The sequence below is a fragment of the Pelodiscus sinensis genome, chromosome 5 (genome assembly GCF_052426305.1).
Source record: "Pelodiscus sinensis isolate ZL-2025 chromosome 5, ASM5242630v1, whole genome shotgun sequence".
Taxonomy (NCBI): Eukaryota; Metazoa; Chordata; order Testudines; family Trionychidae; genus Pelodiscus; species Pelodiscus sinensis.
In genome coordinates this window covers 59,370,956-59,387,095 of record NC_143056.1, presented here as the reverse complement: position 1 = coordinate 59,387,095, position 16,140 = coordinate 59,370,956, and the positions used below count along the sequence as shown (strand labels likewise).

The 16,140-nt window shown below is 39.4% G+C and overlaps 1 protein-coding gene across 22 annotated transcripts in view; it reads right to left on the bottom strand.

Annotated features, from left to right (window-relative positions):
• RYR3 (ryanodine receptor 3) overlaps positions 1-16,140 on the bottom strand; it is a 522,680-nt gene that overhangs the window by 112,176 nt on the left and 394,364 nt on the right. For all 22 annotated transcript variants that reach the window (XM_025189447.3, XM_075927047.2, XM_075927048.2 and 19 more), the window contains 4 exons: positions 11,331-11,380; positions 10,178-10,238; positions 3,040-3,278; positions 1,781-1,862 (listed from right to left, as the gene is read on the bottom strand). In XM_025189447.3, coding sequence (XP_025045232.1) covers positions 1,781-1,862; positions 3,040-3,278; positions 10,178-10,238; positions 11,331-11,380 — 432 coding nt within the window. The remainder of the gene's footprint in view (positions 1-1,780; positions 1,863-3,039; positions 3,279-10,177; positions 10,239-11,330; positions 11,381-16,140) is intronic.

The window sequence follows — 16,140 nt, the reverse complement described above, 5'->3', positions numbered from 1 at the left end:
GAATAAAGAGTCAGATTTGGAGTTGGAGGAACAAACTTACAAAAATTAACAAGCCATCAGGACCAGAGATTGATTAGGAAGAATCAAATAAAGTATAATCCTCCCTCACTTAGCTGTGTAAGAAGAAATTTTCTATATCATATAATTACAACAGGATTTCTGGCAGCATCTCTGAAGCATCTGGTTCCGGCTGCAGTCATAAAAAGGATGCTGAACCAGATGGGCTACTAGTCTGATCAGATACACCAATGTTTCTGTTTCCATAGAAATAGTTAAATACAGAAATAATACAAAAGTGAACTATCATACTAATACATTTATTTTCATAAATGTCATCTTACATTTTCCATTATCATTCCAAACATTCCATTATTTACAGGGCTGTCTTTAGGATTTATGGTGCCCTATGCAGTACTAGTGATCCTATGCCCAATGGCAGGCCGGATGGGGTGGGGCGGCGTTGGGGGGAAGAGGAGGATGACAATTTTTTAGAGATGTGATTTTATAATCTTCAGCAACACACTAATGAAATAATTGTAAAACAAATTTTAAACACAGTAAATTCAGAAACTGACATGATATACCTGGGGATGGCAAATGTCTGCTAAATGGCTTCATTACCACTTGAATGGCTCTTTCACAGGTTTCATGTTCCAATAGGTCTGACAGGATTTTTCACTTTTAAGTTAACTAGATCCCCTCAGGAGGAAGCAGAGCCACAGAACATGGCATAGGGGTCAATTGCGGAAGAACTCTGTACATGTGAAGTATAGGGGTGGGGAGGCCTGCATTCCTCCCCCTTTTCCCTACTACTGATGAGCCAGAAGCAAGCCTCTAGGAACATATGCATTTGTAGCAAGAACGAATTGTAGATAAGGGCAGGAACATAACAATCTTGTTTACCTAAATGTACTGATCACGTAAACAAAGTCAAAGGACAAGTAGTACAGCTAAACCATACTGTAACAAGCAATGAGTAACCTCCAGATATTTCCAAACTGCCACAAACGAGGTAGAGACACAGTATTTGAAGCTGCACCATAACACAGCAATTTGGACCTCACCAACAGGCTTTGGGTACCAGTGCCTTGGAACCTGAGACAGTCTCCCACTTCATCCACCGCCGAACAGGGTTTCCGGCTAGCCGAAGGGATGTAAGAAATGCCACTTTTCCTATCATGTTGTTCTTTTAATTAAGGGGCACAGCTGATAGCTGTCAGGAAATAAACTGCTTGTGTTTGATAGATACCTGTGTAGCGTTGTTTGTACTTTGAGAACCCAGTGTCTGACCTGAGTGCTGTGCAGACACTCTCTTTGTTATTTTGGAATAATGTCAGTTATTCTGAAATAACGCTGCTGTGTAGATGTACCCTAAGACTCAGTGGTGCCCCATATTTTTGGGCTTTCTATGCAACTGTGTATTCTGTGTGTGGGTAAGGATGGCTATGATTATTTGTACTGATATCACTTATCTTTTTTTAGTGAATTAAAGTCCAGATTTTTAAAGGCATTTAGGCATAGCTATTCTTAGTGCTACAACATCCAACTAATTTAGGAGGCTAAATATCATTTTCAAAAGCGAGTTGGGTATTTAGGAGCCAAAATCCAACTGACTGTCTACTGTATTTAGATTCAGCTAGGCATTTCAGTGCTGAGCACAGCAATGCCTAAATATCTTTAAAAATCTGGCCTTAAGTCATTATTTTGAAATAGCTCTCTCTTGATAGATGGACAGCAAGCAATAATATCTCTAGTTTCATTAACCACTTTTATTCAATACCTTTCAACATAGATGTTCTTTCCGGTCCCAAGGGAATACAGACTACAAAGAATTCTGTAACATGAAACTTGCACATCACCAACTGAAAGAAAAAAAGACAATTGGCATATTGTTATTATAAACTCACTGAAAAGCTACTCTTGTAAAATAGAAAACAATATTTTTTCCATGTATTACAATCTAACTGAATACTAACTGCAATTTAATTTAATTAATTTATTGGTTTATCTGGTAACTATCCAAGGATTTATGTAACTCTCACAACTCTGCAGACCATTATTCACTCTTAAATTTACCAATATATCTTAACATTCTCAAATAATCAAATTTTAAAGGATTAATTTCCCAGTTAAACCAAAGCAGTCGACACATATGTTATCTGTAAAGGCCCGATCCAAAGCATATTGGACTCAGTGAGAATCTTTCCACTGATATCAGACCTTTACTCTCTATCTCCTTTACCTCTTCGTCACAATCAATACAAATGCATAAAAGAAATGTGGCGTACAGATGGACATATTGCTAAACCTCAGGTGAAATACTTAGAGTGAATGGAATTGTTTACTTCTCCTTGCCATCAGCATTTTAAAAACGTCTGAAAATCAGTATTTCTTATTCATGATATTTTAATTGTTAATATTTCAAACTAAGCAAGAATTCATTTCATAGGATACTCTCTCAAGTGTAAGATGAAAACAGTGCATTCTTCTTTTACTACAGAATTTTGGACATATCAACTTCTTGCTCATTTTACTCCAACAAAATAAAAGTATGCAAAAGAAGTTTCTGCAATATCTTATTTTCATTTTAAGGAAATTATATTTGTATTATCCACCCACACTAGATAAGACAAAGTTAAAGGGGAATTTTAAATTAATCTCAGTTGTTTGGAGAGGTATTATGAATAAATAACTATGCTTTCATCACTTAAAATCTCTTATTTTTACATAGGGAATGAAGATTTAAAAAAGCAATTTGCCCTTTTAAACAAAACATATATTTCCAGAAGCTTAAAATAATTTTGGAATTAACTGATCTGTTCTCAATTATTCCAGATTTATAGCAATCTATCTCTAACGAAGTCAAAAAATTTTAAACAAAAATTAAATTGAGTTAATTTCAGTCTTAACACTGGCAATACACCAAGGTCTGAACACAGACTTTAGTTCAATGAATTCATGCATTCAGTATTAAAAGCCTTTATGTTATTACAACAGAGCAAACCTTTGAAAATAACTGACAAAAATGAAAAGACTTACGGAGTAAATCAACACCAAACTGATGCTGTGCAATATGTTCAAAAATTGAGGTCAATATAGGTAACAATGCCACGGTAGTATAGTTAATGTTCTGTGAGACACCTTTAATTTGTGTTCTTGAATGGGTAAATTTCCCAAGTTTAAGATTTTCTAAAGTCTTTTCCAGATCTTCAGCTGCATTTTCAAAGAATGCACGTAATCCAGCTTTAACCAACTCTGAGCCGGATTTCATGACGGTTCTACAAAATAATTTGAAAAAAAAAAACCCTGAATTAAATTTCACATCAGCTGTCAACATATTTTTATAAATAGAGATATATTTACTTGTTGTTTAGTTTATTTCTATCTGAAATCAGACTTTGAAGTTGCAAAGATATGTATCAGTGGAGTTTTGAATTGTAAACTAAAAAGGCCAATTAAATGAGATATTGTTGTCCTAGGTACTTTTTTGTTTACAGTTAAAATACAACTGAGGGCATGTCTTCACCTGACTCACCGGAGGTTGACCGTCTGGCATTCAATTTAGCGGGGCTAGTTAATACCCATAAATCAACCACTGACGGCAGCTCCAGCTGCTACCTGTTATCCTCTCAGCAAGGAGTGAGGTGAGCCAATGGGAGCATTTGCTCCCATCAGCCTCCTGCTGTGGGGATGGCACCCAGCTCGTCTTAAAGTTAAGCCAACCACAGCTACAAATTTTATGTAGCTGGAGTTGAATATCTTAAGCCAACCTTCCAGGTCTAATTAGACCTGGCTTAAGTGTATATCCCCAAAAAGACCTAGAACTTTTAAAAATTCTCCAGGATGTGTGTACTTGTATAAGCCTAATGATATTTAAACTCAGTTGATGAAGGAGAAGAAATAGAAGGAACATGATGTGTATAGAGTGACTGAGACAACAATAAGGCACAAAGCATCATATGCAAACGTTTTCACCAGCCCCTTCCTAAACATTTAAATCCCAAGATCCATGATCCCACTTCAAATGTAACAGAACGCTTTCTGATCATGCCTCATCAGGTCTTTCGTCAGCTGGTGTTGGAAAAAATCCTTAAGTATACAACAGGTACAAGATGCAAGACACCTGTCCTATTCCCACTTTTCCAATCCCTTTGGGCATATCTTCAACTTCTTGCTCAACTATCCTGTATGGTGATATCCATAGTGAGGGCCAATCACAGGAGCCCTTGCTCTGGTCATTAGGTGAAGTAACACAGCAGGTTAGTGGCTAACTTGGGAATCTTATTTAACTACTTGCTACTAATATGCAAAAATGTGTTTTACTTTAAATCAAACTTTAATAAAGTTTCTGAAAATTCCCATATATATTCCAGTTTTATAAATGGCAGTTTTTGTTGTTATTAGTAACATCCTGAATTTCAATAGTGCTTTTATTTCTTGATCCAGAATACTTAATTAATTAAGCTTCACAATACGTTTTTGAGGTAAGAAAGATGTATGCACCACAAAGTTCAGGCTCTTCTACCATGCAATAAAATCCCAGTTTCAAACTGAACAAGAATACTACGATCAATGTAAGATAAGACTGTACTCCAGGGGTGGGCAATAAAACATCACTGTTTCACCAAGGTTAGTGTCTGGTGGGCCTCTGCTGATATATTTACCTGAGCCTCCACAGGCATGGTCAGTTGCAGCTCCCACAGATCACCGTTTCTAGCCAATGGGAGCTGTGGGCAATCCATGGCCAATAGGAGCTGCAATTAGCCATACCTATGGAGACGCAGATAAATATAGTGGCAATGGCCCGCCAGGAGCTAACTCTGGGGAACTGGATCTGACCCACAGGATAGTATTTGCCCACCCCTGTTGTATTCAATAAAGCCATTCAGTAAACATAGATCAATAGAATGCAATCGCATGGGTTTGGATTTGGTAAGGACAACAAGGCAACAGAAGAGTTACTTATCTTGAAGTAACTGGAGTTCTTCAAAATGTGTGCCCCCTACCTGTATTCTATTTGAGTTGTGCATATACAGTATGCACGGGAGACCAGATAATTTTTTACTAGCAGTCCATTGGCTTGCGGCTTATGGCCCTTTCCTTGCACTCCAATCCGAGAGCATAAGGAGTGGTGTGGATTGACCACCTCTCCACATAACTTTCCATTGCCAATAGCCCAAAATAAGGCCCTTCCTCTTTCATTTATATGGCAAATGAAGGAAACAGCTTTGGTAATTTTCAGAATTCCATCCTTTATAAGTAGAAGGCTAAAGCTTTATGAATAACTAGAGAACGGAGATTCCAGTTCTCTTTTGGGGTAAGATTTCAGCTAGAAGACAGATAAATGGATGATTTCCTTCAGATTGAATTCAAAGATTTCTTTTGTATTGAATTTGTGGTGTAACCTAAAGAAAACCTTGTTCACATGGAAGTCTGCATAGGGAAGGTCCATCATAAGAGACCATGGCTCGCTTCTTCTGTCTGAAGTGACTAATAAAAATGCAACTTCCATAGAATGATGCATGAATGAGCATGAGTCTCAAGGTTCAAATGAGGGTATACATCAAAGCTGATAGCATAGGACTGAGGTCTCATATCAAGGAAGGTTTCAGCAACAAGGTCAATTCAGAAGTCTTGTTGTAAGACAGGACTGAATGTCACTCTATTGGATGCTAGAAAGCATCAAAATCTTCCAAGCATACTTTCAAGAAGTTGATGGTGACCCTTGACCTTTTCAGAGAGAAAATAATCCACAATAGTAGGGATCTCAGAAGATTTTGAGGGCACCTGATGATGCTGGCACCAGACAGAATATTTTTCCATTTTGTTGCATAGCATTTCCTTATAGATTTTTCCTACTATTACTAAAGGTGGTGGTAACACCTGCAAGCATGACTTTTATAAGTCCACTGTTCACCCAAATACCTTATTGTTAAATGGAGGGATTCTGGGTTGGAATGTTGGATTCTGCCTCTATCCTCTCACAGGAGCTCTGATAATAGCTGAATATGGATTCATGGACAGAAGGACATCTGGAGAATGCTCTGGAACCAGAATTGCCTGGAACACCATAGAGCAATCAACATCCCTGATGCTCTATCTTGCTTGATTTTCCTTAGAACTTGTGGTAAAAGAGGATGGGTGGGAATGAGCAGTTTGCTGTTCTGATCATTGAGCTAGAAATGCATTTCCCCTGGGATTGTGGCCTCAAGCTACTCTGCAGCAGTACATCAGGCATTTCTCATTCTCTTGAGATGCAAAGAGATCCCATGATGGGACTCCCCACTGCTGAAAGTTGATCTAGACCACGAATTTAGTTCCTAATCAGGGTCTCTGGAGACATATCTTTTGAGTCTGGTTGTCAACATGTTGTGCAATCCTGGAAAGTGCACAGAGATGGTGACCTGGCGACAAATGCAACAGTTCCAGACACTGATTATTCCTATGCAAAGGAAGGTGGTCCTTGTTCTCCCTGTTCTGCTGATATAATAACATATTGTCATGTTGTATAAAATTACTTGAATGGGCAAGGTTCAAATAAACAATCATTTTCAGGGTTCGTATATTGAATGCAGCTCCCTGAAAATTATGTGCAACTGGGATTCTTGGTGGTCCAGGAACCCTGCTCAGTGTGTTTGCTGAGTTGGTCTCCCCATCTTGATAGGGAGTTATCTGCAATCAGTCTTTTTGTGGGTGAAATAGGGATAAAAAGCATGCCTATGCACACTGTCACCTAAGGTGGAGCACCTACAGGGACAATCCTCAAAGAAGAGAGAGAGAGAGAGAGTTACTCACCTTGTTCAGTAACAGATATTCTTCAAGATGGTTGTCCCTGTGGGTGCTCTACCACGCTCTTTCTTACTTCTGCTTCAGATATTCTTGTTCTCCTTCCAGTGCAGAGAAGGAACTGAAGGGACAGTTGGCTGCGCATGTGTAGTAGCAGCACGTGCATGCTGTCTGCTGTGCATGTGCAGCCTACCAAAAGGTACTGCTACCAAAAATGTCTAACTAGGTGCGCAACAGTGCCCTAACAGCTAAGGTGAAGCATATACCTACGGAACAACCATCTCTAAGAATCTCCGTTACTGCACAAGGTGAATAACCCTCTCTTCCCTACCCTCAGGCAGGACCAAAGACCATCTGGATCATCCCTGATAGATATCTTCCCAACCTGCTCTTAAATATCTCCAGTGATGGAGATTCCGTAGGCAATTTACTCCAGTGTTTAACCATCCTGACAGTTAGGAAGTTTTTCTTAATGTCCAACCTAAACCTCCCTTGCTTCAAGTTTAAACCAATTACTTCTTGTCCTATAATCAGAGGCCAAGGAGAACAATTTTTCCCATTCCTCCTTGTAACACCCTTTTAGATGCTTGAAAACTGCAGACCAGGGAGACGGGGAGCAAAGCCTCGGAGGATGCCGGCAGCGGGACAGCCGCGGCGCATCTGGGCTGTCCCGCTGCCCGCGTGCTCCGCGGCTTTGCTCTGCGTCTCCCTGGTCTGCTGGGGGGGTTCCCCCCAGCAGACCAGGGAGACACGGAGCAGCTTTTCTCACCCCGTAGGACACGGGCGGTGGGACCGCGGCGCATCTGGGCGTCCCGCCACTCCCGTTCTCCGGGGCGAGAAGAACCCTGTTCGTAACTGCAGATCCGATGTAAGTCAGATCCGCGTAACTCGGGGACTGCCTGTAGTTGGTACAGATGTAACTCTAAGCTCCTCTGCTATTCTGAAAGGTTCTGGTGCCAGAGTCATTGGTGCCGAAGGCAGTGTAGAGGGCAGTACTGTCCCTACTTGTGGTGCCAATGGTGCCGACTGCATGGCTGTCGGTGCCAGATGCTTGTGCTTCCTCGGTGCTGGGGGCAACATAGGTGCTGACAGTTCCAAATTGTGACCTACGTTTCTTCAGTGCCAAGGGTGTGTCCAAAGACACCAACTTAGTCCTTGCCTTCGTCAGTATCGAGACTGAGTCAGACAGTGCTGGCGGCGCCAATTTTGATTTAGGTTTCTCCAATGCCTTGGTAGCCACCTTTGTGAGGTCCTTGGGTCCTTAGGAACCATTGATGCCAGATGGTTCCAGTACCTCCCTGTGCGGTGCCCTAGATGAGGTTGGTGCAGGGAATATTTTGGGTGTTTGGCTCCATTTTTTTGAACCCTTACTTGAGGAATGGGATCTCTTCCTGGACTGATTAGAGGATGAGTCCCTGATGCCAGATCCAGAGCAGCCTTCTCAGCCACAACCACTGGGGAGGGCTGCTTAGGTGGAGAGGAGTGCTCTGGGTCCGACGCCAGCCTCATGGTGTTCTCCAGGGAGAGAATCTTCAATTTTAACTCCCTGGCCTTTTGCATCCATGCCATTAATGGTCTGCAGTGCTGGTACTGGGCTGTGATGTGTGCCTGCCCCAGGCACCCGACCCACTGAGAGTGCCCATCGGAAATGGGGATTGAGAGCCTGCAAGACAGACGTTTGAAGCCTGGGGAACCAGGTTTCCTAGCCAGGAAAACAAATTGCCACGACAAAAATAAAAAATTGTCTTAACAATAAAAGAGAGAAAAAATATATATTTTGTAATAACACTGACTGTTTTAACTATTAACTGAAAACACAATAACAAACTACGCTAAACTACACTAACAATGAAATGAACTGTGAATATTTTGAAAAGCTGGAGAGCAACTGAGGTTCCGAATGATGCTGGCGGCAGCAGGGAAGGAACTGAAGGGATAGTTGGCCGTCCATGCATATTAGTGGCACCGCATATTAGAGGTCCCTTCCTGTTCTAGTATTCTATGATTGTATGATTCATGAACATGATGGATTTGACTAAGAAAGAATCAGCAGATCTTGAAATTGAAGGGGATATGAGCTCACTGAAAGAAAAGAGGCATGTGTTATAGAAGTTGCTGACTGGAAAAACCTTTGAATCCTGGGATCCTGAAAAAATCAAGCATCCCAGGCAGGGCAGTGCCCAGATGGAAGGAAGAGTGCAAGCTCTGAATATCTGCTAAATTATTCTAATTAGAAATGATCTCAAACAGATTTTAAAACTACCTACAACTATGACCAATGTTAGAACAAGAATTTCAAATAACGGCAAAAACACTGAAGAGGTTCCATCTCAGACAACAGGGTGGTAGAAAAGAAGTGGAGATGTGGTTGATGTGCACTGCTCCTTTTGTTCTCAGTTTTGTGTACATGGAGCGAAGATGTGTAGGTGCAGATCAATGGACACTGCTAGCAAAAGTAGTCCACTCTCAGAAGCATGAGGAGCATGTGTATCTTGACTGGCACACCCGTAGGAACCATCACTAAAAGAAGATTACGCAAACTCCTTGGTTTTATCCCTCATCCAAAAAGTGACATCTCCAGAACCACAGTGTTCCTCTAGCAGTATGACAGGATGCTGATTAACTATATATTAAAATCTATAAAAGAAATAATAGATTGAAGCATATTAACAAGTTGATTGTTTGGTTGGAATAGCAACACCTGAAGATCTAGAGAGCATGAAGATGACCTTAGGGGTGACATGTAATTAGGAGCAGTGGATTTCTTAAAAAAAAACAAAAAACAAAAAACCAATAGCAATAACTGTAGGAAGATCCTAACTGACAATAATACATTTATTTGCATATATTACTCAGTTACTCATTAATACGTCCTTGAGTGGTTTTCATTGTATTTTATTATACATTATAAATGTCATTAAAATAAAATGATTTACGATCAGAGGATGTCAGATTGAGTAACATTTTAATATGTACTTTACTATGTTAATAGACAGCTTCAGATGTTATCCAATGAACCACTAACTCCATATTTTTCAGTCTAGTCTAAACTTGCCTCCATTTTTGTGAGAGGAATTTTGCAGATGACACCACTTGTATTTCTAAGTAAATTCTCTGACTGCATTTGCAAATGGAGACGTAAGGCATTGTACTCAGCTAAGCAGTGGGCACATATTATTGTGGATGCAACACTGCTTCTGAAAAGTAGAGAACAGTGTTTGAAAAATCTAGACCATAATATTTATTCTAGAGAGTTGATATCAGCAGCAAATGAAGAATAAATATGTGAAGAAATAACCATTGAACTATAAAACTGTACTTTGAAGAGATTCTCGACAACTATATGATTTGTAATTTGTATTGAAATAAAGTAAAAACGTGGCCAATTTACCGTGTATCCAGTGTCTGAGCCAAGATATGTAGGCAGCTCACCATTGTAGTAGAATCACTCCCTGTTACAAAAAATAAAGAAAATATTATTCTAATCTGAACAACCTGTTTTTCAGTATGGGTATGTGTAAACTACATGGCTCCATCGACGGAGCCATGTAGATTTGTTGTTTTGGCAAAGTCAAATGAAGCCGTGATTTAAATGATCGCGGCTTCATTTAAATTTACATGGCTGCCGCGCTGAGCCGACAAACAGCTGATCAGCTGTTTGTCCGCTTAGCATGCTAGTCTGGACGCTCCCCTGCCGACATCCAAGCCCTTTGTCGGCAGCCCCGTTATTCCTCGTGGGATGAGGTTTACCGGGGCTGCCGACAAAGGGCTTTGATGTCGGCAGGGGAGCGTCCAGACTAGCGCGCTGAGCGGACAAACAGCTGATCAGCTGTTTGTCGGCTCAGCGTGGCAGCCATGTAAATTTAAATGAAGCCGCAATCATTTAAATCGCGGCTTCATTTGACTTTGCCTATGTGTCTAATCTACATGCCTCTGACGACAGAGGCATGTAGTCTAGACACAGCCTATGTGCAAACATACAAATTTCATTATTCTTAGTTACATGTTTATCAAATCAATGGGAAGGCCTACAATGTCCCCTGGTTCTACAGTCTTTTAGAACTAATGGTTTTATCCCCCTCAACCTTCCTCTTCTTACTTTCCCCCTTGAGATTGGGTTGTATGAACTCTAGGTGCATACTTCATTTCAGAATGTTCTATTTCTGACCCCTTCACTTTAATATTAACAACAACAATATTTGGTGTTTATCAACTGAAGCATCCAAAATATTTTTGAAACTTATAATATAAATTTATTTAACTAATTTCTTAGTAGATCATATGAAAAAATTATGGGTTTATTTCACTCTCACATAACTCTACAATAAAGTATTCTTAATGTATCAAATTCAGCTGACAATAAAATATTGTAATTAGCATATTTTTGTGAAAGTTATGAGCAGTTAATGAAGTTAACAATCATGTAACACTTATTTTCCATCACAAGTCACATTGCTCCTCATTTAAAAGATTTAGATATATAAATATTATAGGAAGCAGAAAAATTAAAATGTAACTTTATCAATATGTTTTTAATAACTTACCGAAAAGTGAAATCCTATGTCTAACAAGAGCAGCAAGTTTGCAGAATAGGCTAAAACCAGAAAAGAATGCAAAATAGTAGGAGAAGACAAGAGATTAATGTTCTGTTTAGAACATGAGGTAAAACAATAAGGAAAGAATAATGAGACTTCAAGATGTGAAAGAAAGGCATATAGTAGTTCCCTGAAGATATGTTTTCTATCACATAATGAAAATAAGCAACCAGATTCCTGCATCTGGCAATAATATTTTCCAGAATAATTTTCTGTCTAAAAAGCATCTCAAAGATGAAATGTATTTCCTTTGATTATAATAGCTTGCAACAACTGTATTTTATGTGGCTGAATCTCTGTCTAATGATTTGACTTTTCCTCTAAAGCTGAATAACATTTCATTTCTTAATTGACACATGAATACAATAAATTAATCTTAACACACTTAAGATAATTTTAAAAGTTTTCAGAAAATATTGTTTATAAACACGTTACCTTTTTGGGTTTGTAACAGTCACTAACAGGTAAAATAAGCCCTGAAATATTAACAGGGGAAAAAAAGTGGTCCTGGCAAACATTGTCTTACAAGTTTAGCTTCAGTCCCTAGTAAAATAAAATATTAAATGAAAGAAAATTCACCAACCATCTAAAGAGTAATAGGAACCATGAGCAATAACTAGCATAGATTTCTAAAGAATATATCTTGTGAGGCAAGCTTATTTTCTATCTGTAATAGATTTAAAAATTGGAGACAATATAAGAAATGTAATAAATCTAAAATACTTTTATTGTTCTTTCATTAAGGAGAATATTGAAGCTTCTCATTATCTTCAACAAATTTATTTTCACAATACTTCTGCAAGGTAGGAAAGCTGCATTATGCCTATTTAATAGATGGGGAATGGAGGCATAAAAAGTGCCCAAGCAGGTTGGCCAGCTAACTCACACTGAATTCACTTAGATGAATTTGTGAATCCCACTGTGCATTTTTAGGCACCTAAATACAAAGTTGCCTAAACACCTCTGTAAAAGTGGCCTCGGGTAACTTATCCAATGTCATAGATAGAGCAGGAAATTGAATTCTCGAGTTCTAATCTTGTTCTCCAACTATTGGAGCATCCAGGAATATATTATTAAGTAATACTTCTGGAGCTCAGTAAAGAATTGTATAATGTATTGTGAGAAATTGTATTTGAAAAAAATAATTAAAATTGACGTATGTAAGAAAACTGTTATAGGGGCTGAAAACAAGGTAAAAGACCATAAACAAAGAGTAATGATTAATCATTGAATTAGAGATTGAATTAGAGACAAATTGGATGAAGGAGATTAGTGGGTTCAATGTTCGTTCTAATTTTATTAAATATCTGAATTAATCATCCAGAAGAGAGAATATACAGCACATTACAGAAATATATAGCTGATGCTAAACTGGGAACATTTGTGAAAACTAGTCAGGACAGTGGAATAAAACAAGTGACTTACAGAGAAAGATTGAAAAGTTAAGTAGAAAACAAGAAAATGAAATACAGGTAGGAAAAAGGCAATTTAAGACATCCAGGGAAACGCAATATGAAATGCATATTCAGTGAGTAGTCCTGTAGCACCTTCGAGACTAACAAATATATATATATAGATAATATCATGAGCTTTTGTGGGCAAAACCCACTTTCTCAAATGAGCAGAGTGGAGAGAAAAGGGGAAACCCTTTCAATTTATAACAGAAAGGTTCTTCAGTGATATTTTCCAGTTTTTGCTAATCATGGAGGTTTCATTGTTGATTCCATTTGTAGGGTTGAGATTTGTGCTTAAAGCAGGAATTCAACCATTTTCATACATATGACAAATTCAGTTTCTTCTCCCCAAAATTACAGCATTCACTCTGAACACAGAATGCATTTTCTGAGAAATGACAAGTGAATTAGTTAATTAGTTTAGGAGTTAAAATAAATGGATCCTTTCAGAAATGAAGCATCCATTGTCTGACAGTTTCTTTAACGTGCATAATCTTAATAATGGAATAAAAGACACTTGAAACTGCTCTTACAATTAAACTCACTGAAAACTTGTGAGCAAGCTACATTTGAAGACTTTTTTTAGTGTTAATGGTAACTTATTCACATTATTCTTCACAATTAAAAGTTTCTTTTCTCTTCAAAGGCTGCTACCTGTCATTGTTCTCAATGGGACTGTGATCACAGATTGACCTAGTTTGGGAAGCCATTTTGAGAAGAGCATCTATTTCCCATTTTTCTTAATAGGCACCTCGTATCCCAACAATTTACCTGGTCCACTGTTGAGGGTCTTTGCAAGGGTCTGTGCTGCCTTTCACTTCTGCAAATCCTACAGCGACTCTAGCCCCTAGTTTTAGTGTTTTGAAAGGTGTTTCAACTACATTTGATTCCAATTACACTGATTTGCAATTGATGAAATTCATCTCAGACCCATACTGAGGCTTGGAGTTGCTGTGGGAAGAGAGGAAGGAAGTTAGACTATGGAAGAGAGGAGTACTCACCTTGTGCAGTAATGGAGGTTCTTAGAAATGTGTGTCCCGGCAGATGCCTCACTTTCTGTGTGTGAGTACCCCTGCGCTTATACTGTAGCTGCCATTACTGCTGGTTGATGCACTACTTTTAGTAGGCAATTGTCCAGATATGGAAATTCATCATTCCTTTTTCCCTGAGAAAACTCAGGAAGGAGTGCACAGACCAAAGGTCAGGATCTTGTATTTGAAAAGATCTGACCTAAGAGCAAATCGGAAAAACCTCCGATCTGATGGGTGAATCATTATATGGAGGTATGCATCCTGCAGATCAAGGGCTGAGAGCCAGTTCCCTCTTTTTAACTCTGGAATAACAGTGGCCAGTATCACCATCTTGGAAGTGTTGATTTTTGACAAATTTGCCCAGTCACTGAGAATGAGTCTCCAGCCTTGTTTTTTTCCTGTGTGGGGAAGTAATGTGAGTAGAAACCTGTCCCTTTGCATTTTGTTGGTACAGGTTCTATTTCACCTAGCAGGATGAAGTGGGTTACCTCCCAATAGGGGTCCCTTAAGAGGAAGAGGTGAGGGGGGCAGTGGGATTGGAATTAAAAGGGATAGAGTATTCAACTTTGTTATCTCCAGCACTCATCTGTCTGTAGCGATGAGTTACCAAACTGGATATCAAAAAGTTAAATGGTCTCCAAACGGCTGGGAGATGGTATGAGCTCCTAATGTTGAAAACTGTGTGGGGGAAGGGTCAACCTTTGGCCAACACCTCAGACTTGCTTTCTGGATGGTTGACGAGATGTGGTAGACTGAGTTGATGGTTTTCACCTTCTTGGGGGCATTTGTTCTTGTGGTTGTGTGTTGTATTGCCCGTGTGTCTGCAAATGGAATGGACCAGAATCTCTGTGGGTTATAGTACCTTCTTTGTCTTCTCTTTGTCCTCACAATATGGGTACCCAAGGATTTCAGAGTTGCTGTTGAATCCTTGTGGGTTTGCAGAGACTTATGCATTTTGGCTGCAGAGAGTTAGAACCTTTCAAACCATAGGTCCTTCTCTATTGCTTGTATTTCTCTGGGGAAGCCAAAAAGATTCAGCCAGGATGTCCTTCTCAATACGATCATGGTGGCTGTGAGTTGTGATGCTGTACCTAGAGTCTCTAGTGCATTACCATCCTCGCATTCAGTTGGACTTTGGAGATGAGTACACCAAATTGCTCATTTTTCTCCTCAGTGAGAAATTCAATACATTCGGATAATTTATGTGATAGTATTTGGTTAACAATACCTCTTGATTACCAATTCTAAAGTGAAGTGTCACTCAAGAATAAACTTTTCAACTAAAGAGATCAAGCCTTTTCCAGTCTTTGTCATATGGGCTGTTTTGGGTGAATGATTATTTCCCCCTTTCATTAATAATATCCACCACCAGCGAGTGGAATGTGAAAAAATAAACCTTTCTCCTTTTGCAGGGTCTTAATATTTCCTGTCAGTTCTTTTGAAAGTTGAAATGTTTATTGCAGGGGACTGCCAGATGTGCTCAACAGGTTCCATGATTGCATCAATCTTGGGTAAAGCCATACTGGATGATACTGATGTTTGTAGGATATCAATGAGCTTATGTCACTTCTCCTGCACTTCCTCTAGGGAGATGCCAAAGAACTCGGCAACTCTCCTATAGAGATTTAAGAAAGATCTAACATTATTCCTCACATTGGGAGGGAGGTCATGATGGTGTCATCCAGGAATGAAGAAGAAAAATGGGTTATTGGTTCAGTATTCTGGTCGAGATTTATTCCTGTTTCCCTGTCAAACATTTAGGGGGCTCAGATGGTCCTGGTATTGCTGGCACAGGTAACTGTTGTGTATCCTCCCTGTATGAGCTAGGACAGCAGTTCTCAAACTTTTTGGGCTGTGGAGCCCTTCAAATGCATAAAAATGTATGTGGAGCCCCAGTGGTCCACTAATTGTATGTGCTGTACTTATGTGGAGCTCCAGCGGTCCATTGATCATATGTATTGTACCTATCGACATTTCCAGTTTGTCAAACTCACAGAGCCCTGGAGATGTCTCATGGAGCCCTGGGGCTCCACGGAGCAGTTTGAGAAACACTGAGCTAGGAAATTTGACAATCCATGGAACCCAATATTGCCACTGTGGAGGGAATGGCATTCTTTGGCTCTGTATAGTAACCTTTGTGTGATGGGACTGTTTTGATCATTTCATGGCCGGGGTGGAGGGGGAATGGGACAGTGTGAGAAGAGTGTTATGAGGGGTATGTCTCTCCCTCATCCTCATCATCACTTAAAAATGGGAGAGCAGATGATAAGAGAG